Source organism: Photinus pyralis, unplaced genomic scaffold, assembly GCF_008802855.1.
Source record: "Photinus pyralis isolate 1611_PpyrPB1 unplaced genomic scaffold, Ppyr1.3 Ppyr1.4_LG3b, whole genome shotgun sequence".
Classification (NCBI taxonomy): domain Eukaryota; kingdom Metazoa; phylum Arthropoda; class Insecta; order Coleoptera; family Lampyridae; genus Photinus; species Photinus pyralis.
The window spans coordinates 22805931-22829942 of NW_022170510.1; the positions used below are offsets into that span (position 1 = coordinate 22805931).

Sequence of the window (24012 nt, forward strand, 5' to 3'; positions counted from 1 at the left end):
CACGGAAGCATTTAAATGAAATTTTATACATAGGCATTTGAAATAAAGACAAATCTAACACCGGTTGCAAAATTTAGTTTTGCGCATGCGCATAGGCAACTTTGTTATTTATGAAAGCAGTTAAATGAAATATCACATGTAGGCACTTTGAATGAAAACTAAAACTAATACCGGTTTCAAAATTACTGTGCATGCTGTATGTTTTATTTATAAAGACGTTCAATGAAATTTCTATGTAGACAATGCGCAATGCTATTTACGAAAGCATTTAAAAAAAGTTCCATATGTAGACACTTCGAATAAAAGTAAAATTAATACCCATTTCAAAATTTGTATGTATTTGTATACGCTCCACTATTTTTCATTAAACTGTATAGACTTCGACGATAGGTTGCTTATTTGAAAGAGAATGGGGTAAGGATCTCGTGCCTACCGGTATTTTTTCCAGGTCCTTTGCATAATGACTTTTTAACTTGTTTTTTACTTGCAGTCGCTTCAATACTCCCAACGAGCTCTATGATTTCCTCGTAGATTGAGATCGATTAATTAATACTCTCCAATCTCCATTTGCAAGCCGTACGAAGTTGTACAAGCAAATCGAAATTAATTTCAAGACGTCAAATTCGTTGGAACTTTCTTTTTCGATTGTACAAAAAAATCGGTCCTCATTCCTATTTAGCTCTTTAAGAATTTGGTTATCGCACGTTATGCTTTTCTTCGAGGAGCCTTAAAATCAGCATCTGATGATTAGGCATTGTAATACTTGCAACATTCAGTGTCGGTCTTGCACATTATACCTTTAAATTTACCTGGCAGTTAATTTCCATGGAAACAATTGTATCACCATGGGAAGATATTTACCAGATACGTTTAACTGAAACCAAAGGGTAGTTACGTTTTGCTGAAACACCGAAAGATCAATTCTTAAGGTGCTAAATTCCCCAGAAAATACTTTCCCATCGAACGAAGAACTTTTTGTCATAAATAATGTCAAAAGGATGCAGCGATTAATTTAGTTGTGTAATTTGTACAATCTTGAAATTGAAAACATTAAGCAGCATAATTTATTAAAGGTTGAAATTAAAAATGATATGAATGACGGAAATAGAAATATTTATTACAACATTAAAATAGTAATGACATCTTTTCTAACAGATAGTTAGATACATAACAAAAAAATGTAATCTGATGCAATTGCCAAACACTTCTGGGTCATCCTTGTTAGAAGATAAAAAATTAACTTGTACATTTCCACTTTTTACCGAACTACTAATTTGCTAAGGTTTTTAACTGATGAATTGTTTTTGAAAGTAAAAGGGCAAATTTTTCGGTAATGTGTATAAAATATCTGTACACTACAAGTGGAAAGTGAAATAGGTGCCGCGTACTATTTTTGATCAATTACTTAATTTCTCATTTTTTATATATCGTAAATAGCGATATCAGTATTTTACTTCGTAAAGATAATGTCAATTCGCACCATATATACAAATGTACTTTGATCAGTGTAGTTTGAGTGAATAAGCGGACATATAACAACAGTAATACAAAAACAGTCGAGTGGAGATTAAGAAAGTTATTAAAATAAAATGTTGGCTACAGTTAGAAATCCTAAAATGTGGAAAACATTGACTGGGAGAAGGATTTTTGTATTCAGTAGAAAACTGCACTCACTTAAGACGATAGAAATACCAAATTTATACTTGGACGAGATGATCTGGAGAAATTTAGACAAATGGTCTAACAAAACTGCTACGGTAAGTTAGCATAACGTTAACACTTGGAGCAAACCTTCTACTAATTAAAATGATTAGCAGTAGTAGTCAATCTTCTAGGACCTAGGTGCATCGGAGCTCTTTGAATATAAAAATTTAATTGGGGCTTGTGGAAAAATGCAAAATGGAGTATTACCTACCTCTAAGAATGCTCACAAAACTGTAGAATGCGTACGCTTAGATCAATCAAAACGATTGTTCTTCTACCATGATCCCTCAACGAGATGTACACCCTGTACATTTCATTTTATCACCATCTGAACTACAAGGGGTATAGAAAACTTGGCGTTCATCAAAAAGACGCAAATAATAAAAGACAATCATTTTGTTATTCTACCATTAGTCCATTACCTAAAATTAACGAACGCTCAGTAGGGGAAAATGTTGTATAAGCTTAAAAGTGTTTATTGCTTAGTATAATAGTACATATCATTTAGATATACGTTTACATGTTTTTTGATGAAGTGCTCCATTTTATCTTTCTTTGAGCAAGGAATTTAATTGATAAAATTCAACTAGTCAACTGTTTTACAGGTTTGCGCTGAAACCAACCGTAGTTACACCTATCAAGAATTGTATAACAAAAGTAACTCCATAGCGTCTTTCTTACACAAATTTGGCATGGTTAAAGATGATACTGTCGCAATTATGCTTCCAAATATTCCTGAATACCCAATAGTGTTCCTGGGTGCTGTACAAGCTGGTGTGCAAGTTACGCCCTTAAATCCATCGTTTACCCCAGGTACGTTTATTGTTGCAAATACAACGACACAGCTAAAAATCAGTAAGTCACGGTATTTTGTGAAGAATGCACTACGTTATATTACATGGCTTTGTTATATCTGGATAAGTACCTATGTGGAGCTTCCGTTAGGGAGCCAGGAATAGGGGACAAAATAGAATAGAAAATAGAAACTGCCAAGCTAGTATGATAACTCAGAAGGAAAGGTATAGTATAAGATGGGCTTGGTTTATCATGGGCTGTATCCGTCACGAAAATTATGAAGAAAGTAGAAAATATAATATGAGAAATAGATGGTTAAACGTAATTTGAGAATAATTGCACAAGGTTTTTTTTGCCAATTGCGAACCGAAAATGTTTTGGTCTCGTGTTAGTTACAAATACGATAACAAAAGCACCCTGTAAAGTTGATGAATTGCCTCCTTCCTCCACAAGGTGATTAGAGATCGTTAGTAGTCAGTTAAAAAACTGTAGACAAAACAACAAAAGTGCAAAGCTCTGTTACACACTTTATATAAAATGAACTCTTATCAGGTCATGTAAAAAAGATAGAGAGAACTTTGTGCAGAAAATAATAAAAAATTGGTGGTATTGCTATACAATCTTTTGTTTCCACTGACGGATGTTCTAATAATCCATGTTTATAAATTAATTGAGCTAATGACGACAATTTATGGTAGGGTTGTGCTGTGAAGTACCTACATTTGTATACTGATCCTTACAGGTCAAGAATTTTGAAAATGGCATTTTAAGTTTTAAGTATAAATTTGACAAGTTGATTTTTTCGACATTCGCCTCCATTTGAAAAGTGACATCAACAAATGGGTATCATGACTTACATTGACATTATTTCAGTTATTTGTGTATAATTTATTACCTTAACCCAAGTGAGTCGTTCTTAGAACGAGGTGGATGCCTTTATCCTTAAAGTCATTGACCAAGCACTGAGCCGAAACTACAAACGGCGATTATGGCAGATGGAAATTAAGGGGCAGAGTCATCTATGGGAGTACAGGTGTATTGTGAAAAAAGGCGGCGGAAATTAAAAATTAAAAATACTATCAAATAAAATTTTTCTTTGGCCTACACTCTCTACAAACCAGGCTACAAACTTTCACCTTTAAGTATAGATTTCAAGTTTCAAAAGGTTCAAGTGTCAATTGACAGGTTTTAAATTTGATCTGTTAGTATTTGGATGAGTAACCATTCGAAAACACCGCTTGTTGTCTTTTTGTTTATTTTAACTTAACTTTTTAATATTAATATAAATAATATTTTAACATATTGAGTTATTCGCATTCAAACTAAAAAGAAAGCAACGACCGAACATCTCAAGCAATCATTCATCCTAAACATTTAATCAAAAACCAAGTAAAAAATCCAACAAGAGACCCACAAAAAATGATAAGATTCTAATTAAGACTATTAAAAGTTGATACAAATGAAATTAAAAATAGCATATTCAGCGTCATCCCAAAAACGAACAAAATGATTTTAGACGTTGTTCAGGATGACCTGGAAAAAAAGAAAATTTTTAAAGCAATCTACAACACATTTTAACCAATAAAGAAAAAGAAATTAACGACATTATCCATAATAAAATAAATTAAAGTATGTTTTGAAACGGAACTGCGTAATAAAAATACTGCTCATACTCTCATAGCATAGCATACGTAAAGCAAATAGCCAAACTAGGGATAAATTATTAGATTTAAACAAATCGCTAATCGGTGGTCATTGTCATGTTACCACAGTGTTATTGGTGCAAACAAATTAGTAAAACCTACTAAAATACAGATCCTAGGTACGGCTAGCGTGTGATAAAAGTTAATTGTAGGGAAAGGGCAAAAAACACGGCAAAGCCTGAACGCTACGTAGGTGTAATCAATAACAAAAAAAAAACAAATTATACTATAGATCACACGGAATAGCCCGATGGCTATATTAGACAATTGTGCGCGGTTATTCAAATTTTCCAAAATGCAAACTCGTTGATGTGTTTTTTTCTGTGTATGTGAAAACAACATAGGACTACTATAGTTTATTTTTACAAGGAAGCCCTAACATGCTCATTGTTCATTATCCACTAGCAATATTTAACGCCACGCCTTATTGCTCTGATCATAATTTACTTCACAGGCGAAATAAGTAGACAATTATTGCAAACGAATTGCAAATTGGTGTTTTGCACGAATGAGAAGTATACCACTGTACTGAAAACGTTACACTCTGCAAAGCTGTATGTTCCCATAGTGACAATAAACACACAGGTAGGATAAGTTACGCTGGTGCAACATATAACTGCCTTTCGTTAATAGAATCGTACTTTACCATCCAGTGATTCAATTGATTTTGATGATATTGCACAATCATCGACGTCTAATTTTCAACAGGATTTCCAAAGAGATGTAAATGACACAATAGCTATACTTCTAGCGGAACAGGTGGACACCCTAAAGGAGTGGAACTAACCCACAGAAATTTTGTGTCCAACTTACATCAAATGTGTGTGCACGAATTCGATCTTTTACTCAGTGAAGCAGATGGTCGATATACGTTTGCAATGCATGACCACCATTTAATCTATTAGTTTAGGTCCAGAACAAGATGTTATGCCGATTATAATGCCTATGTATCATATTTCCGGATTGACAGTCATAATGCTGCAAGGTTTATTAAAGGGGTGTAAATTAGTAACTTTTCCAAAATTAACATCCGCATTGTTAGTAAACCTTTTACACAACTTCCACACGACCGTTCTCTGCATTGCCCCACCAATAGGTAACAGTAAAAACCAGAATTATACTCCTAGAAAACAAAAAGATTGCAATTTCAGCCCAAATGTTACTAAACAACAGTTATATTAAACGATCTCATTTTAAGAAAATTAAAACCATTATCTGCGGAGGAGCTCCCTTGGGAAAAGCGCAACTAAGCGCACTGTGTGAAAAAGTAGGTATAGACGTGATAATTAGTCAGGTGTATGGTATGACAGAAGCATCGCCCTTAACGCATATTCAAACCATGCGTATTAAAGCTGGTGTGAAACCAGGGGGAGTTGGTTTACTACTTCCATCAACAGAAGCCAAGATTATTTTGCCAGAAAGTGGTAAAGAGGTGGGTTCAAATGAAGTTGGCGAAATTGTGCTTCGCGGTCCACAGGTATAAAGACAGCGAATACATAGAAATTTTAATCATTTTCCAATTAGATAATGAAAGGTTATTACAAAAATGAAATGGCTAATCAAGAAGTATTCATGAGCGGTAGATGGCTTAAAACGGGCGATCTAGGATTTTATGACAACGACGGTCATTTTTTCATAACAGGTCGACGAAAGGAACTGATCAAGGTTAAAATGACAATTAAAGACGCACTGAATTGGAACCATAGTTTTAGGTCAAAGGTTATCAAGTTGCTCCTGCCGAGTTGGAGGATTTAATAAGAGACCATCCAGATGTAGAGGACGTTGCTATAGTTGGAGTGCCTCATGATACATTAGGGGAAGCTCCAAAAGCTTTTGTAGTGCGCAAGCATGGCTCTAATGTTTCCCCGAGGTTAATAGAAGAGTACGTAAAGGAAAATGTTGTGAAATATAAACAATTAAGTGGAGGAGTTTCGTTTATAGACTCCATACCTAGAAGTGGTGCTGGAAAGATATTAAGAAACCAATTGAAGGAACTACTGTAATTCTTTAATAATTATCTAGGTTACAAATTGAAATTTGATTTGATTTGTATGAGTAAAAGTAATATCTAACAGCTTTATATACTGTATACAGTACTGTACACGCACTGTATACCAAAAATTTCGGTCTAATCTGTTGTTGGCGAGTTGGAAACTTCAGCGCATGAATAATCTCAACTTGGATTCTACCTAATATAGGTATTAAATTTGATGTTTGAAAGTTGGCACTTCTTTTAAGCTAAAAGTGTCACCCATCAAATTGAAGCTTATGCGTTAGCATAAAAGGGCGCGGTCATAACGCTGGTGGAGCAAATGTAAAGTGTGGAGCTTTTCGATTAGTACAAGGCGGTACAACAACGTTTGATTCACGCATGAATTTAAATCTGGAACTTACAGGCCTGAATTAAATACGCAAATCCTGACGTTTGAAATTTGGAGGCTTGAAGATTTACCTATACTTTAATTTATTAGTTTCTACAAGAACATTATTTGCTTTGCTGACCTTTCCATCTGAGTTTACAGTACCAAGCCCAGTCAATAAATTATGTTTATAATAACCAGCGGTTCAGAACACTTCCTTCTACCTTACGGAAGCGGTGTGTCAAACTTGGTGCTTTCTTCACAAAAGGCTTATTAAATATACCGGTTACACTTGTGCTATCTTAGTATTTGTGGTGCCGACAAGAAATCCAAATCCCAAATTTTTTGGATTATTTTTGTCAAGATTCCCAAATTTCATCACCAAATTATCCAAAACCAAATAAAACGACAACTAATTTTGAAACTACGATTTAGATATCTTGTGGCGCGACAAGGATTTCAAATCTTCAACTTATTTTAGAGAAAAGTTTTTTAGACAACAGACAACTCTAAAAAGGTAAAAAACCAAAGCTATAAATGTATCAATTTTGTCTCTACGGATTTTTGAGCACATTCGAAAATTTAAAAATTAGACCAGCATCACGAGTTACCGCAAGATAAACTCATTTTAGGTGACCAAAATTCGACCCCCAATTTCGTCGAAGTTTTGGATGAATCAGTTTGTATGCCGTTATTTAACCAGCATACACGCTCATTGTTCAGTATCCAATAGCAGTAGCAATATTTAACCCCGTTAGTTGTATGCCGTGCTTTGCTCTGATCATAATTTTTACTTCACAGGCGAAATAAGTAAACAATTATTGCAAACGAATTCCAAATTGGTGTTTTGCACGAATGAGAAGTATACCACTGTACTGAAAACGTTACAGTCTGCGAAGCTGTATGTTCCCATAGTTACAATAAACACACAGGTAGATAATTTAAGCTCGTGTAACATGTAACCGCCTTTCGTTATTAGAATGGTATATCACCACCCAATGAGTCAATTAATTTTGATGATATTTCACAAACATCGCCGTCTAATTTTCAACGGGTTATCCAAAGAGATGTGAATGACACAGTAGTTATTCCATTTTCTAGCGGAACAGGTGGACACCCTAAAGGAGTGGAACTAACCCACAGAAGCTTAGTGTCCAACTTACATCAAATGTGTGTTCACGAATACGATACTTTACCCAGTAAAGCCGATGGTCGGTGTACGTTTACATTGAATGATCACCAATTTAATCTAGGTATTGGTTTAGGTCCAGAACAAGATGTTATGCCTTTTATATTGCCTATGTATCATTGCTATGGAATGACAATGATAATGCTCCAAGGTTTATTAAGGGGTTGTAAATTAGTGACTGTTCCAAAATTAACATCCACAATGTTAGTAAACGTTTTAGACAATTTCCACACGACCGCCCTCTTCATTGTGCCACCAATAGGTAACAATTACGAGGATTATACTCTTAGAAAACGAAAAGGTTATATTTTCAGTCCTAATGTTACTAAGCAACAGTCACATTAAACGCACTCATTTTATGAACATTAAAACCATTATGTGCGCAGGAGCTTCCTTAGGAAAATGGCAACTAAGGGCACTGCGTGAAAAAGTAGGTATGCACGTGAATATTATTCAAGCTTATGGTATGACAGAAGCATCGCCCTTAACGCATATTCAAACCATGCGTATTAAAGCTGGTGTGAAACCAGGGGGAGTTGGTTTGCTAATTCCATCAACAGAAGCCAAGATTATTTTGCCAGAAAGTGGTAAAGAGGTGGATTCTAATGAAATTGGGGAAATTGTGCTTCGCGGTCCACAGGTATATAAAGGCACCAAATGCACTGATATTGTAAACATTTAAAATCTAATTAGATAATGAAAGGATATTACAAAAATGAAAAGGCCAATCAAGAAGTATTCATGAGCGGCGGATGGCTTAAAACGGGCGATCTAGGATATTATGACGACGATGGCCATTTTTTCATTACAGGTCGACGAAAGGAACTGATCAAGGTTAAAATGACAATTAAAGACACACTGAATGGGAACTATACACTTTTAGGTCAAAGGTTATCAAGTTGCCCCTGCTGAGTTGGAGGAGTTAATACTAGGCCATCCTGATGTAGACGATGTTGCTGTAGTTGGGGTGCCTCATGATACATTAGGGGAAGCTCCAAAAGCCTTTGTGGTGCGCAAGCATGGCTCTAATGTTACCCCGAGGTTAATAGAAGATTACGTAAAGGAAAATGTTGTGAAATATAAACAATTAAGTGGAGGAGTTTCATTTATAGACTCCATACCTAAAAATGGTACTGGAAAGATATTAAGGAACCAATTGAAGGAACTACTGTAATTCCTCAACAATGATCAGGATACAAATTGAAATTTGATTTGATTCGTATGAGTAAAAGTAATATCAAACAGCTTTACGTATTAAACTTTCGTTCCAAATTTTGTAAAAGTTTCAGAACCTAAAATAACATTGCAGTCTTGCTGTAGAAATGATGTGATCCATCTACAGAGAAAAAATCTCTCGGTGTGCGAATGTATAGCGAGCAGCTACTTTTTCAATAAAGCCTGAACGTCCGGCCGTTGGCACGACAACTGAAAAACGCTTTGAGACACTGAAATTTCGTACATATACTAGGATTTTCTTTAGTTTGTGCGCACGTCATCGATGTATTATAACATCATCACTAAGTATGTTAACATAGCGCCATGCAATCAATAAAAGAGAATAAATTACATCAATGACTGGTATCGACCAATTACTAAAAAAAAAGTGTCGGTAATTATTTGTAACACGATGTCAATGTCGCGATCTTTTACTAAAGGTAGACAGTATTATTTGGACGTAAAGTAGTTAGCTAAGTTAGCAGCAGAAATCGAGAAGCGACTGCCATCTTGACTTACTCCGTACTACAGATATAACGTATATCTGTTGTCCATACTAACGAGCCAGAGCCACCGTTATTGTCATGTCAAAAGGACGGACGTTTGCGGCACTTTTGAATCTGGGTAGTAGCCGGTGTTAAGACTGGGGGTTCTTTTTATACAGCAATGGCCGCAAAAACCCTGTCATAGCCCACACAAAAATACACGAACTAAATTAACAAAGACAACAAAAGCGAATGAAAATCCACAAAACGTTTCAAATTGTGTGACAATAAAAATCAGGTCACGAATTTCAAGATTCTAGGAACGTCATATTTTTTTCCAAAATCATCAATTTGCATCGTTCCATTTGGTTGTTGAACGTCGCAAGGGCGATAAACTTTCGCCTAACTTGTTCGCCGATCTTCTTGTTTTCGTCGTGGCCAAAATCAAGCCACAGCCTTTTTACCGAAGACACGTTCTTTTCGAAGGTTGATATCTGAATAAACCGAAAAACATTAATCTGAATAGTCAGTTACAAAAATATCTTCTTTATCTGAATGATCTTCCAAATTAATTATTAGTGGGCCTACACCATCTCGGTCAAACTTCGCTTCTCTGTGCCACCAATCTACAGTGCCTTTCCACATATCAGGTGTAACTGCACCATTGGCTTGTTGCCACATTAAACACTTTTCCCTGCCATAACCTTTCTCGCCAATGTGTCGGCTATAATGTTGTGTGCGCAAATTCCCCATATATTTTCGATAGGATTGCAAATGCAATGGTAGAGAGGCAACCGTTGTACCACATGCCAATTTTCTAATGACATATCATCAGCAGTATATCGTTTTGAAGGTTTGTTTCAGAAGTAACAAATTTTGACGATCAGAAATTGTAACTCTATAACATACAAAGTACATACATGGTAATCCGGTAGTTTCGATCAACTGTTAATTTTGCATATGATCATGACATGCGCACGCGGTTTGCTCTTTCAGGTCTCAAGTCCGGCTTTCTTACTTTAGTTTTCTAGCATCGGCAAAAATTCTACATGGTAAGCAAAACAACACGTTCATTTTTAACACAACCGCATATACGCATCCACCTCGTTTTATTGTATTTTTCTACTTTAAACACCCGTAAACGTTACAGCATTTCGTCTAATGTATAAGTTATTCCACCGAATACATTTTTTCCATAATTGCAAAAGAACAACTTCACTGTAATCGTAATGCAAACGTATATCCACCCGCGCACGGTTATTACTTGTTAGGTATACAGTCTCGCTGTTGTTCAATAGAAAGTTGACTGAACCGCACGGCTACTTCCTATATAACACAAGTACGTATATTGCAAATACACAGTACGTACAGCCCTGGATTTACGGATGTACATTGCACGTACACTTACGTTTTTGTGCGTACATTTCACGTACATGGTACGTTATTTTTGCTCCACTTTGTACATACTAGGTACGTACCTTGCCGTATGTATTATGTACGAGACCAAGAGTAAGTACACTGTACATACATAACAGTGCGTCTAATGTACGTACGGCAGTACGTACATACCTAGGATGTACAAAATAGTGCAAAAATAAGGTACCATGTACGTGAAATGTACGCACATGAACCGGAAGTCTACGTGAAATGTACGTGCGTAAAACCAGCGCTCTACGTACTATGTGTTTGCAATATACGTACTTGTGATATTTGGGAAGTTTGACAGTTGACACTTCTTTTAAGCTTAAAGTGTGACCCATCGGTAAAATTGAAGCTTAGCAACGCATAAACAGTAATGCTTAAATCTATATTGATAGTTTTGTAAACTAAAGCATCTTTTGCTTTTCTCTAACATTGAACGCTGGCAGATCTAGTTCGGAGCTTTACGTTTAGTATAGTAACGTTTGTTTGACGCCGGAATTTATATCTTTTTGGAAGGTACAAGTTTGAATTAAAAACGCAAATCCTGACGTTTGAAGGGTTTAGACTTAGAGAGTGGACTGATACTCACAATTTATTAATTTCTACAAGAAAATTATTTGCTATTGACGTTTCCACCAAACGCTGTCAATAAATTGTGTTTACCTATAATAATTAGCGATTCAAAACACTTCTCTCTAGCTTACGAGAGGGGTGTGTCAAACTCGGTGTTTTCTTCACAAAAGGCTTATGAAATGTATTGATTAGACTTGTGCGTATTTGTGCGCCGACCAGAAATCCAAATTCCAAGTTTAGAGGGTCAAATTTACCAAATTTTTGGATTTTGGTTTGGTTTTTATCAATATTTCCAATTTTCATCGCCAAACTATACAAACGACAACTAATTTTGAAACTACAAACTGGATATTTTGTCGGTGGCGCGAGAAGGTTTGATGCAAGTTTCAAACTTATTTTAGATAAAAAGTTCAAATTTTTTGGGCAACAGATCCAAAAAGTTTTTTACTCTAAAGAGGTCAAAAAGCAAAGCAAAAAATAGTATCAAGTTTGTCTCTACAGACATTAGATGACAAGATTCGATCTCCAATTTCGTCGATATTTTGCATGAAGCAGTTTGTATGCCCTTATTTAACCACACATGCTCATTGTTCAGTATTCGCTAGCAATATTTAACCCCGTTAGTTGTATGCCATGCTTCGCTCTGATCATAATTTTTACTTCACAGGCGAAATAAGTAAACAATTATTACAAACGAATTCCAAAATGGTGTTTTGCACGAATGAGAAGTATATCACTGTACTGAAAACGTTACAGTCTGCGAAGCTGTATGTTCCAATAGTTACAATAAACACACAGGTACATAACTTATACGCTGGTGCAACATGTAACCGCCTTTCGTTATTAGAATGATACATCACCACCCAATGATTCAATTGATTTTGATGATATTGCACAAACATCGCCGTCTAACTTTCAACAGGTTTTCCAAAGAGATGTGAATGATACAATAGTTATACCATTTTCTAGCGGAACGGGTGGACACCCTAAAGGAGTGGAACTTACTCATAGAAATTTAGTCTCCAACTTACATCAAATGTGTGTGCACGAATACGATCTCTTACTCAGTGAAGCGGATGATTTGTGTACGTTTACATTCAATGATGACACATCTAATCCATTGGTTTAGGTCCAGAACAAAATGTTATGCCTTTTATATTGCCTATGTATCATATTTATGGAATGACAATGATAATGCTGCAAGGTTTATTAAGGGGTTGTAAATTAGTGACTGTACCAAAATTAACATCCACAATGTTAGTAAACGTTTTAGACAATTTCCGCACGACCGCCCTCTTCATTGTGCCACCAATAGGTAACAATTACGAGGATTACACTCTTAGAAAACGAAAACGTTACATTTTCAGTTCAAATGTTACTTAGCAACAGTCGCATTAAACGATCTCATTTCATGAAAATTAAAACCATTATGTCCGGAGGAGCTCCTTTGGGAATATTGCAACTAAAGCGACTGCGTGAAAAAGCAGGTATGGACGTGAATATTTTTCAGGGTTATGGTATGACCGAAACATCGCCTTTAACCCATATTCAAACCACGCGTATTAACGTTGGTATGAAACTGGGCGGAATTGGTTTACTACTTCCATCAACAGAAGCCAAGATTATTTTGCCAGAAAGTGGTAAGCAAGTGGGTTCAAATGAAGTTGGCGAAATTGTGCTTCGCGGCCCACAGGTATAAAGACAGCGAATACATTAAAATTGTAATCATTTTCAAATTAGATAATGAAAGGATATTACAAAAATGAAATGGCCAATCAAGAAGTATTCATGAGTGACGGATGGCTTAAAACGGGCGATCTAGGATGTTATGACGACGATGGCCATTTTTTCATAACAGGACGACGAAAAGAATTGATCAAGGTTAAAATGGCAAAAACGCACTGAATGAGAATCATACAGTTTTAGGTCAAAGGTTATCAAGTTGCCCCTGTCGAGTTGGAGGAGTTAATACGAGGTCATCCTGATGTAGACGACGTAGCTGTAGTTGGTGTGCCTCATGATACATTAGGGGAAGCTCCAAAAGCCTTTGTGGTGCTCAAGCGTGGCTCTAATGTTACCCCGAGGTTAATAGAAGATTACGTAAAGGAAAATGTTGTGAAATATAAACAATTAAGTGGAGGAGTTTCATTTATAGACTCCATACCTAAAAGTGCTACTGGAAAGATACTAAGAAACCAATTAAAGGAACTGTAATTCTTTATTAATCATCTAGATTACAATTTGACATGTGATTTAATTAATTATTATGATAAAAGTAGCATCAAACAGGTTTATGTTATTAAACGTTTGTTCCAATTCTTTTAAACAGTTTCAGAACCTAAAATAGATTGCAGAGAAAAATTTGAAGTAGTCCAAATCTGCATTGGATTTTTAACATGATGCTTGCGCTATTCATATCTGTGGGTGTGTCGTCTGTCTATAGGTATTATTAGACCATGAGCCAGCAAGGTTGTCATTAGTCGCATTAAAAACTATGAATTAAAGACTAAGTTGTACCCTAGTTAGATTTTCACTGTTTAAACAATTTATACATTATTTAAACAATTGTTTTCTAAAAAAAAGACTAAACACAAACATTTTTTTGTAAACATTGTTAGGAAGTCGTCTGAGCCAGGGCGCTAGTTGGGAGGGAATATTAGGGTCGAAACACTGCTAAATTAGTAACGATCCTCCTTGTGTATTGCTGTCTGCATATCTGTCCGTTTGTATGTCTGTGCATGCGCACAATAACAATAACCGTTTAGAAACTCCTATCGCTTTGAAAATTAGTAAACACCGTCTTAAGAATATAAGAAAGGCGCTATTGTTTTTCAGCGACGTAGTCTATTGGGGACACGGTCAACTCGCCAAGAGCGACTCGCCACCGACCGACTAGCCAACGGGACAACTCGCCAACGCGACAACTCGCTAACGGACGACTCGCCACTGCGACAATTCACCAACGAAATATTTTCCCTGTTTAATGTGTCATACAAATCCATCCCACAAATGCTATAGTCAATTTCCCTAATTTTGTAAACAAAGTTTATCGAAAAATTGTAGTCATGGAATACCTATAATTTTTAATGTCATCGCTAAAAAAACTATATAAACTGACCACAACAGCACTTCCTTCATGCCGAAAACCGTTTTAACGAAAATAGTACCTAGGTACTGTATAAATCGCTATCGACAATCATATACATTCTTATTCTCATATGTCAATTTCGACAATGGGGTTGAATATTGGAACAAGAAATTGTTACTCATTCTTTCGATTTATTTGAACAGAAAATTTGACAATCACATCGTTATTTGAACGACACATTAAACAGGGGAAAATATTTCGTTGGCGAGTTGTTCCGTTGGCGAGTCAGTCGGTGGCGAGTGGTCCGGTGGCGAGTCGCCCTTGGCGAGTTGACGCGTACCGAGTCTATTGGCCGCCCGAATATGAATATCTAAATTATAGGCATATGTTTACTTGATTTGGGAAAAGTGGGGGTGCTAACTTTATCGACCTGAAACATTTGTGTGGGGTACAGGGCTCACGAGAAGCGACGCACCACTTGTGTGAGAAAAAGATCAAGCGGGAGGAAGAAGAAACTGGAGAAGCAGTAAAGTACCACTGAATTATGCACATATTTCATTTTGGTTGTATATTAGAGTAAGTATAGTTAATAAATTTCATTCCGAAGTTAGCTTATTTGTCTATTAAACCTACATATTTTATTGTACGTGTTTGATAGAAAAAAAAGTAAAACCTGTAAGTATAACAATGCATTTACATAGAATACTGATATCGTAGACCGCGCTCTGTGTGGCAGGCCCTATAAGTCATACATTCAGCCCTGTGATGTATCAGAAACGTCAAACTGAAAGTGCAGTGCACGTTATGGCAGATAACCTGCACGTTAGGTTTAACGTTTGTGATACATCACAGGGCTAATTGTATAGTTAGGTAATACATACGAGAGTATGTGTTTAAACGTATGGGCTTGCAACGTTGTTTTAATGTTCAAAACAAGCTTAGCTTTTAACATATTAGTGCCAGTCAGGTTTTCTGAAGAAAACAAAACAAAAACCTCAAATTGTCCAAATTTAAACATGATGCTGGTTTAATCTAATTCTTAATAAATTGCCTTTTATTGGACAGTGCATAGAATATATACAAAACAAAATAGAAAAAAAACAAAACATAATGTTGTCACCATCCAATGGGGTGCCCTTCAGATGGGGTACGTGACCACTTTACCCCTTATTTCGTGTGATGTTCAGTGTGGTCCAATTTCGATGGGATTAAACGGATAACTTTCTTATTAGGACATATAAACGAAAATAGCTTAGGTACTCGGTACCTCTGTTTTCATGCTTATTCCATTACCGTTGTCAGAAACCAAGTGCCGTCTTTTGTTTTTTCCCCTACAGAGAAGAACTAAAAAATGGCCGATTCCTTCAATTTGTTGTAACTCCCTTATTTTTGAAGCTAGAACAAAACCGTGTCAGCTTTATTCAGGCGCCCTTTAACGTAAATATGTCGCTAGTCGCTGTTTCTAGCCATTTTAGTACCTTCGCTGTAACTAACTCAAAGTGGATATTTTTAAATCGAAATGTTTGGTGGCCATGGTTTTAAAAAAATGATTGTTTTATAAGATTTCCGAAAATGTATGATACCTATGTCATATTTATTTTCAATAATAAGTTCTCTACAATAAATTGTTTTATTAATACATCTTGTCTGAAAGCGAGTCTGATAGTAAATAACAAAAAATGCAGTCGCCTATTGACAGATAAGCTCGATCAACATTTAAAGAAAACAATGAACAAAACAGTGAACTAACTGATGTTGAAGAAAATCTACAAATATTTATTTCGAACAATTAACGCATTTTGAGCTGGGGCACCGTCTTGTTTTTTTAGTTTCTATGCGCTATAATTTCACTTTTTTTAAATATTTGTTATGATTACGTCTTACAAAACAAATCCGTCACTTTGCAATTGTAGTAGTAGTAAGCACTAATGTAGCACGAAAGAGTATACTTTCTTAGGATTAAGATAATTTTTTGTAAGTCATTTGGTTTATTTTAAATAACCTAAGATATTCTTCAAATTTATTGTACGTACATGTGTTTTTTTGTTAAGCATTTTTTTTAATAGCTAAAATAGATAATAAAAATGATGTGTTTATTTGGACTTTGTTATTTTATGGTAATTTCTTCAGTGGATAACAAATTCACCAAATTGTATTGTTTATCGAATATATGCAATATATAATTTGATGTGGATTTAATTGGAACATAATTATTTTAAAAAAATACACTTTTTCATTAGATATAATAGTAGGTATAACAAAGAGGTCAAAATTTCAATTTGGTTAAACAAAGACTAATTCGTTTTGCAAATAATCACAATTAACCGAAAATTAATTAAATTGTCATAACTATTCAAATACATGTAATTGAAAATTCATTAGCAAATAATGTGCAAAACGTGCAATTTGACAATGTTTATAGTGGCAAGCAACAAATACCAAAATGCCATCATAACAAATCAATTTAGTGAATTGCCACTATTATTCTGTCACAATAACATATTGGTTTAGTCATCCTTACTGTTCCTTGGTGGAAAAATTCTACTTCGTATTAGGCATAATATGAATTTTATAATGTCTATGTAACAACAACGTGATAGGGCACTTCCACCCTTTGTTCGGTAATGCAACAATTCAATACTGTTACAGTGAATTTTCATACGCAGTAATATAGCAATAACTAGAGCGTTATTCAAATAAAATAATGTGGTAAATTACTACTATATATGGGTACAGTTCCACCTTCGTTTTGTAATACTTACCTTTAATGGTTGGCGTATTGCCACTCCAATTTATATATTTCACCATTTCATAAAGCTTCTAATAACACAAATAAGTAGAGTGCATTCAATATTTTTTTGCAATTGCTGTCATAAGCTTATGTTAAAATAACTTTTTATTTGCAGTGATATTACAAAGAGTATTTGTAAAATTAACATTTCATTTATTTCAACTTTATCTAAAGTAAACCACTTAAATTAGTGCCAAATTTGCAAAGAAATAATGGAGACCTGTGGGAACAACTTTTTTTTTCTAATTTGCCACTTAATTTCTTACTGTGTATAAGATTTTGGCGCAGGTATGTACTTGTCAAAATAAAGTTCCAAGGCACAAGAGCGCCGTTGCAATAACACTTTTTAAAATAAGCTAAAAATACAGGAAACAGCAAGGGAAGTTTTTGCTAGGTTGCAATAACTTTCTATTATGAATTAAATGACATACTGGAAGAATTATGTAAATATTTATACACAATATATTTTCCGTAAGTGACATAAATGGACCCAGACATCACGTCATTCACAGCATTCAAACTTAGGTGACTTTTTTTTGCATCAAGATACATCTTGCGTTATTATACATACACCGTAACGAAATATAAAGCGCTATTATACATTCGGTGTAACGTGTAAGAAGACTTTTCTGATATATGTTCTATTACTTATACCTACTTTTCTCTGTAACGATTTATGGTTTTTCGTACTAACTTCATGAAATTATTACGTTATAAATCTAAGAGACGCCGTGACTTGTCGCTTTTATTATAATAAAAATAATGGTGAAACGTTAGTGAAAAATTTCAAAATTCACATACCGAATTTTCTTCGTATGTAATCAGGAAACCAAATCTTGATGGAAACTGTAGCTTTCAGAGTGCCCGTCTTCGCTGCGCCGTACTAAAAGGTCCCCTTGACGTGAGCTGGCACGAGGTCTTCTGGCCGGTGTGCCTCCTGCGGCGGTAATTACCGCTTCGCATGACTGCCTCAATTTCCGATTACTAAAGCGGAAGTACCCACGAAGTCGTTCTTTTGCCGACCTATAAAATGAACAAGAAGCGCCGATTTTGAAATGAAAACAAGAAATGGTTATAATGGTTATAAATCGTACTACCTACTTAACTTGAACTTCTAAAAGCGTCGCGACCGCCACTCATTTTTGATCGTCCATTTATACATGGCCTAAAGGTCTAACAATAATTAATTGAATTAGAGATATAATATTTGCGAGTAGCCTTTATAATTATAATATAAACGTTCTTATATATCTGATATGCAAACTAGGCTAACGTAACTTATATTAAATTTGACTGGGGCGATTAGTTTGTTTCTTTTGTATTTAACCGCATTTTAATTTTATTATTATTTGATGATCCATAGAGTTTTTTTTAAACTATTTTGTAAGCATTAACTATAGTTGACAGTCAGGCCAGAACAGAGCCTTTGGTTCTGTGAATCACAGAACATTTTACTGCAACTGTTAGTGTGGTCAAAAATGGTTCTGTAAAATGCAAGAGATTATATCCTATATCAGTTCCGCGTTCCCGTGGACTTTCGGTCTCGAGTGCAGTCGTTTATCGCTCGTTCGTAAGTAGACAGAAAATTATGGGCTCAGTCAACGAAAAGAAGTGAGCGAATCCTCACCCTCAACTCCACACCGCCGGGGAAACAGAAAATTGCACACAAAGCCAATAAGATCTGGCTTAAAATCTGGAGAGTTGGATGTCGTTGCGGTCGGTTTGCTGTTGAGCGTTTGTTGTAGAGGCGTTTTTTAAAAGTGCCGATTCCTCGTTGCTTTTCAGCGGCAGTTCCGTACACGTTTTAATGTGGATTCAAGAGGAAGAGTTGCAACTCGTAGCACAATTCCGCTATAGGTGGGTAACTTCTGAGCTCCCGGTTCAACGTTAAAACGGAAAACAGCTAGGTCATCCAGGTCGCCCGAACGCCAGAGAATATCGATCGAGTATGAGCCAGTCCTAGGCAGCCGTAAAGCTGCTGCTGCTTTGCACATGTCTGACCGCTCGGTTTGACGAAAATTGCGTTTCGATTAAATGGCTATTCTCCAGCAGTTAAAGCCTAACGACTATGCAGAGCAAATGATTGACTTGATGACTAAATTTTGATGATGATCAACGAAGCAGACATTTCCATCGGGACGGTTATGTAAAAAAAAACTTTCGATATTAGTTGGCGACAAATTCTGAAGAACAAAATGAAGGTCCTCTGCATAGTCTTAAGGTTACTGTGGTGTGTGCTGTAGCGAAAAGTTGTGTCATTGGGCCATACTTTTGTGAAGAGGGTGGTCGAACCGTTACGGTCAATTCCCAAAGTTATTGGTTAATGTGGAAGAACGCCTGATTCCCGAACTTCGGAAATAGTTATTTGTATACTTAGGCCGCGAAGTCATTCTTTAACGTACCGAAAAGAAGATTGGCGCCGAGGCCGCTTGCGGCCGAGGCAAGGCAACTTTGAGGACGTTAAAGAATGACGCGGCCGTGGTATACACAACATTTTTTGTGCAATTGTGTAGAATGGTCAATAAATAAAAATGAGATTTCAAAAATAATAATTTTCGTCGCAAATAGAAAGACGGCCGGTTTTCATTTTACCATGGAAATGAGATAAGCAATGAATAATTTTTCGTGAAAGAAAAGTCAAAATGTGTGCCTCCGAAAGTGATTCTTCGATATCCGGAACCTTGTCTGAAAATGTACTATTAGCTTACCTTATGGAAAAATCGAAGACCTTAAAAAGTTCAAGCTTATGGAGTGTGTATTCGATGCTAAAGTGCATGCTTAATATAAACGAGTGTATAAAAAACTGTACCTGTCAGTTTGAGTTCTAATGAAAATCAAAATGTTACAGTTTCAAAGTATAACGCTTCTAACACTTTAGACTTTATTTCAGGAGTAAGTATAAGTAACAATACGAACTGTACGATTAATATTAACATTTATCCAAAAGATTTGTAATTACCTACATGCTGATTGTCAAAATATATGTGACATTGTTTTACTTTAACGGCCGTCGCTATGACAGCGAACGCGAAGTTGTTGTTTCGCGTTCAATTGCACAAAAAATCGTTTAGTGCGCAGGGGCTGTAGTTCCAGCAGGGTAAGGTAACTGCTCATACAACCAATGAGGTGATGAACATTTCGAGAAGCAAGTTTCGTTGACGAGTCATTTATTTATTTATTGTTCCTCTCTTGTTCTGGACCCTCAACATCAATTACATAGTGACCTGCATAATGCTTTTTAGAGGTGCACCTGCAGAAGGTCTTAAGTTGTTCTATATACTACTCCGGTATTTACCTTACGAATTAGGAAAACTGCAGCAAAATCTAATTCGGCTTAGCCGGCAGAATACTCGAAACTGATCTAACGGAATTCCCATCTCTGCCAAGGCGATATTTTTAAGAAATTAAGAACCATGTCAAATTTCAATAAAGAGTATTGACCGTTTTCCTTACAAGGCCAGAAGAGGGTATAGACGATGAGCAGCCGACGATAATTACATAATACGAACCGCCCTCAGTTAAATTAACGTAAAGGAACGTTAATAACGATAGACGGAAAGAAGAAGAAGAAGTAAATTTGTAGCATACGTTCCGCTTCATTGTACACATTGCAAGAAAAGGGCCCCATAGACTTACAATTGGACAACATCTTCGTTCGTCTTCCTGTCTTCCGATCGAGTAAACACGAGGTGTGTGGACATGATCCGTCATGCACTATCAGTGTCGTCGAAGCCTACCGCGGTGTAATGTCAATTGAATTCAGTACAATGGCAGATTTGTGGCAAAGCAATTTTTAGTTGAATTTTTACACAGGCTGTTTGTTCAACATGCGGTAAAACCTAGGCCCAAAATAACAATTACATATTTAAGTATTAATTTATAACAACTTACTTTAACTAGTAAAAATGTTTCATCAGGTGCCTTCTTTATAAATTTCAAAGGGCTTGCGCCCCGGGCGGCGGAGTTAGGGGGGCGCCAGCCGCCAAATGATGGGATGGAGCCGCCATTTTTTAAATAAAGATAAATAAAAACTTTATAAGCATTTATCGTTTTTAATGTCAAGCACCGTCTACGTGAGTGAAAATTCTAAATTCAGTACACCATATTTTTGCAAAACTAACAGATATTTTAAAAGTGGCAGGTTATTTTCTACGGCGCAACGGGCAAGTCGCCACCCCGGACCACGCTCTCCAGCCACCTGAGCCACAAGTGTTCAGTCTTACCGGCTACCGCGACCGAGTGAGTGAGCCTACGGCGAGTTTGAGGCTAGATTTCTTGTTTCAACTGAATTTTTACCTGTGACTAGCATAAATATGTCGAATTAGGTTCTTTTTATTGTTTCTATTGTTTTGAATTAATGTAAAATGAAAAATTTTTTTTATTTCATTAAAATAACACTTTCTAATTCAACCTAAGTTTTACTTCAACTTCATGTACGACTCATATAGTAGTATGCCTTTTTGTAAATCGTTTGGGATCGAGGGGGGGGGGGGGGCCAAAAATGAAGCTTCCCCTCCTAGAAAAAATGGTAGGTCCGGCCCTGGAGGTAGGTATAGCTTTGGGGCAAAAAATGACCCCCCGCACTTTTTTGACAAAAATACATGTTTTGACGCACCAGGAATCCGAATGAAACAAAATCTCGTTGTGTCGGTTTGTCTGTACTCTCATTTCCGATTAAACGGCGGCTGAACCGATTGTAACAAAATTTGGTAAAGGAAGAACTGAAAAGCTTTGTCCCTCATTTTTTTCCTTTTAAATAAGTTCGTACTTTAGGGTAGATTTTGGATAACGCGGATAAGAAGATTAAAATAACATTCCCGGAGAAATAGGAATCTTATTCTCTCTATTCCATATGTTTAAAGACTTAACTGGTAGTAGGGTAGAGCTCGCTTCGTTAGCTGCAGTCGTAATTTGAGGTGGGGTGCTTGGTAAGTCGGCACACATAATAAAACTACTAAATTTGACATATTAATGTGCTATCTGCGTAAAGCCACAATTGAAGTTACCATTGGCAGCGGTTTATCCAACGCACGGTCCGTATACTAAACGGTTGCCTCACTCGCTGCAGTTTGTGGACGCGGAGTGAGAGAGGGAATTACCGCTTGTGACGTGACGTACTCTGGCCTGTGGTACAATTTCTGACATTTCTGTACGCTTGCGGCTTCTACCACGGGCATCGTGCACAGGTGTATTGTATACGTCTCTCACCCTCATTTGTCGCGTTTTTTTATTGTAATAATTTTCTTTCAAGATATGGAACTATTGGTTACCTATAGGTATAAATTAAACTGGTAGCGCACCATGTATGTGTGTGCCCGCGAATCTTGTGCTTCATTACGACTGTTCATGATCCAAAGATTAGGTACTTGAAAGGTGCTTTTCCTGCTTCTTTTAGGTAGGTGCACGATTCAATATAGGAGTTAGGAGTTCAGTCCCAAACACACGTACAGAAGAATTAGATATGTAAACATAATTATGCATGTAATATTGAATTATAAATCTTTCCATTCCATAAGTAAAATAGTAGTTTTATTGGTAGGTACCTAAACGTATAGCAAACGTCGACGATCGTAGGTATGCACTGGTCACTGTAGAAACGTACAAGAAATAAGCTACTCCTGATTGTTGCTTAAAATATCATTGCAGTAATAAACGCAATGCAAGCCGTAACGATTGCATCAAAAATTAAGTCTTTTTGGTAGTATAATTATTACCAAATGGTTATAGCAGGAGGATTATGTGGTGGGAGGTGCTTACTACAGGCCCAAATACGTCATAATCGGCAAAGTGAGGCAACCGTTTAGTATACGGACCGTGGATTCAACGTCTAATAACAAAATGTCAAAATTGCAGCCAAAGCACGCACGCAATAACGATGTCGGTGCCGAAAAGTGTATACCCTCTTATGGAAGAGATGCGTGAAATAAATCCCATAAACTTGCATTGTATTTCACGCATCGTGTTAAATATTTCGCTTTACACGTCATTATGATCGACGTGTGAAATTTCATTTCACGAATGGGAGTAGAAAAAAATATATAAGGCCTTGTACGAGCATTAAAGAAAAATGAGTAAACGAAATAAAGCTCAAGGGGCTACAGAAAGTTTGCTTCACATCGGTTTTACCACCTTCGTCCTTACCAGATTAAAGCTTTATTACAGCTGACGTCGGGGAGTTCATATACAGAAGATTTTACACTTTAACCCTCAGGTTAGATTATTACCCACCTATTGGTATATCTGTAGGTCAGTTTACTATTTTGTGGCCGTGTATTTCTATAGATCAATGCTAAGCTAAGACAGATATGACCGGTCTAATAGCTCACGTTGTAAAGTATTGCCTGTTAGTCTGTTCCGTTTAATTACACGTTTCATTTCCTCGAACCGATATTAAATACAGAAGTTAAGATTTTTGATATTGTAATGGCCTCCAACTTTATGGCACAAATTATGAAATTTAGGATAATAATCTTATCAGTGCAAGCATTAAATTAGAGTCGTGCCGTTTCCGTTTATAATAATCTTGCCTTGGCCACGGTAATTATTTCCAGTATTTATCACGTCCTCTCAGCTTATTTTTTTAATCCCATATAGTCATCTGCTTACTACCTAACAGTGGGGGGAAGCCAATTATAACGGATAGAGATTGTTAACCAAGACTAAAGACGGTATCTTGTGTTGAAAAGC

At 36.2% G+C, this 24012-nt stretch overlaps 2 protein-coding genes across 5 annotated transcripts in view; one reads left to right on the forward strand and one right to left on the reverse strand.

The window, feature by feature from the left end:
• LOC116167191 overlaps positions 1-24012 on the reverse strand; it is a 164149-nt gene that overhangs the window by 19368 nt on the left and 120769 nt on the right. For all 3 annotated transcript variants that reach the window (XM_031482455.1, XM_031482456.1, XM_031482457.1), the window contains one exon: positions 18127-18348. In XM_031482455.1, coding sequence (XP_031338315.1) covers positions 18147-18348 — 202 coding nt within the window. In that variant the 3' untranslated portion in view covers positions 18127-18146. The remainder of the gene's footprint in view (positions 1-18126; positions 18349-24012) is intronic.
• Positions 1398-13767, forward strand: LOC116167188 (4-coumarate--CoA ligase 1-like). 2 transcript variants are annotated; one of them, XM_031482449.1, is made up of 8 exons: positions 1398-1757; positions 2310-2517; positions 7364-7494; positions 7542-7773; positions 7828-8013; positions 8066-8391; positions 8445-8585; positions 8635-11016. In XM_031482449.1, the coding sequence occupies exons 1-8, from the start codon at positions 1590-1592 to the stop codon at positions 8923-8925; spliced, it is 1683 nt and encodes a 560-aa protein (XP_031338309.1). In that variant the 5' UTR covers positions 1398-1589; the 3' UTR covers positions 8926-11016. The 2 variants fall into 2 exon arrangements, with proteins under 2 accessions (XP_031338309.1, XP_031338308.1); XM_031482448.1 differs by lacking the exons at positions 7364-7494; positions 7542-7773; positions 7828-8013; ... (1 more) ...; positions 8445-8585; positions 8635-11016 and adding exons at positions 12114-12244; positions 12294-12531; positions 12576-12761; ... (1 more) ...; positions 13187-13327; positions 13373-13767 and having other exon boundaries at positions 1422-1757.

Bases quoted from the DNA above. Each gene is read 5' to 3' on its own strand.
- LOC116167188 (XM_031482448.1), top strand. From the start codon at position 1,590: ATGTTGGCTACAGTTAGAAATCCTAAAATGTGGAAAACATTGACTGGG. The intron at 12,245-12,293 runs GTACATAACTTA...TTTCGTTATTAG, and splicing joins TAGTTACAATAAACACACAG to AATGATACATCACCACCCAA. The intron at 12,532-12,575 runs GTACGTTTACAT...CCATTGGTTTAG, and splicing joins CAGTGAAGCGGATGATTTGT to GTCCAGAACAAAATGTTATG.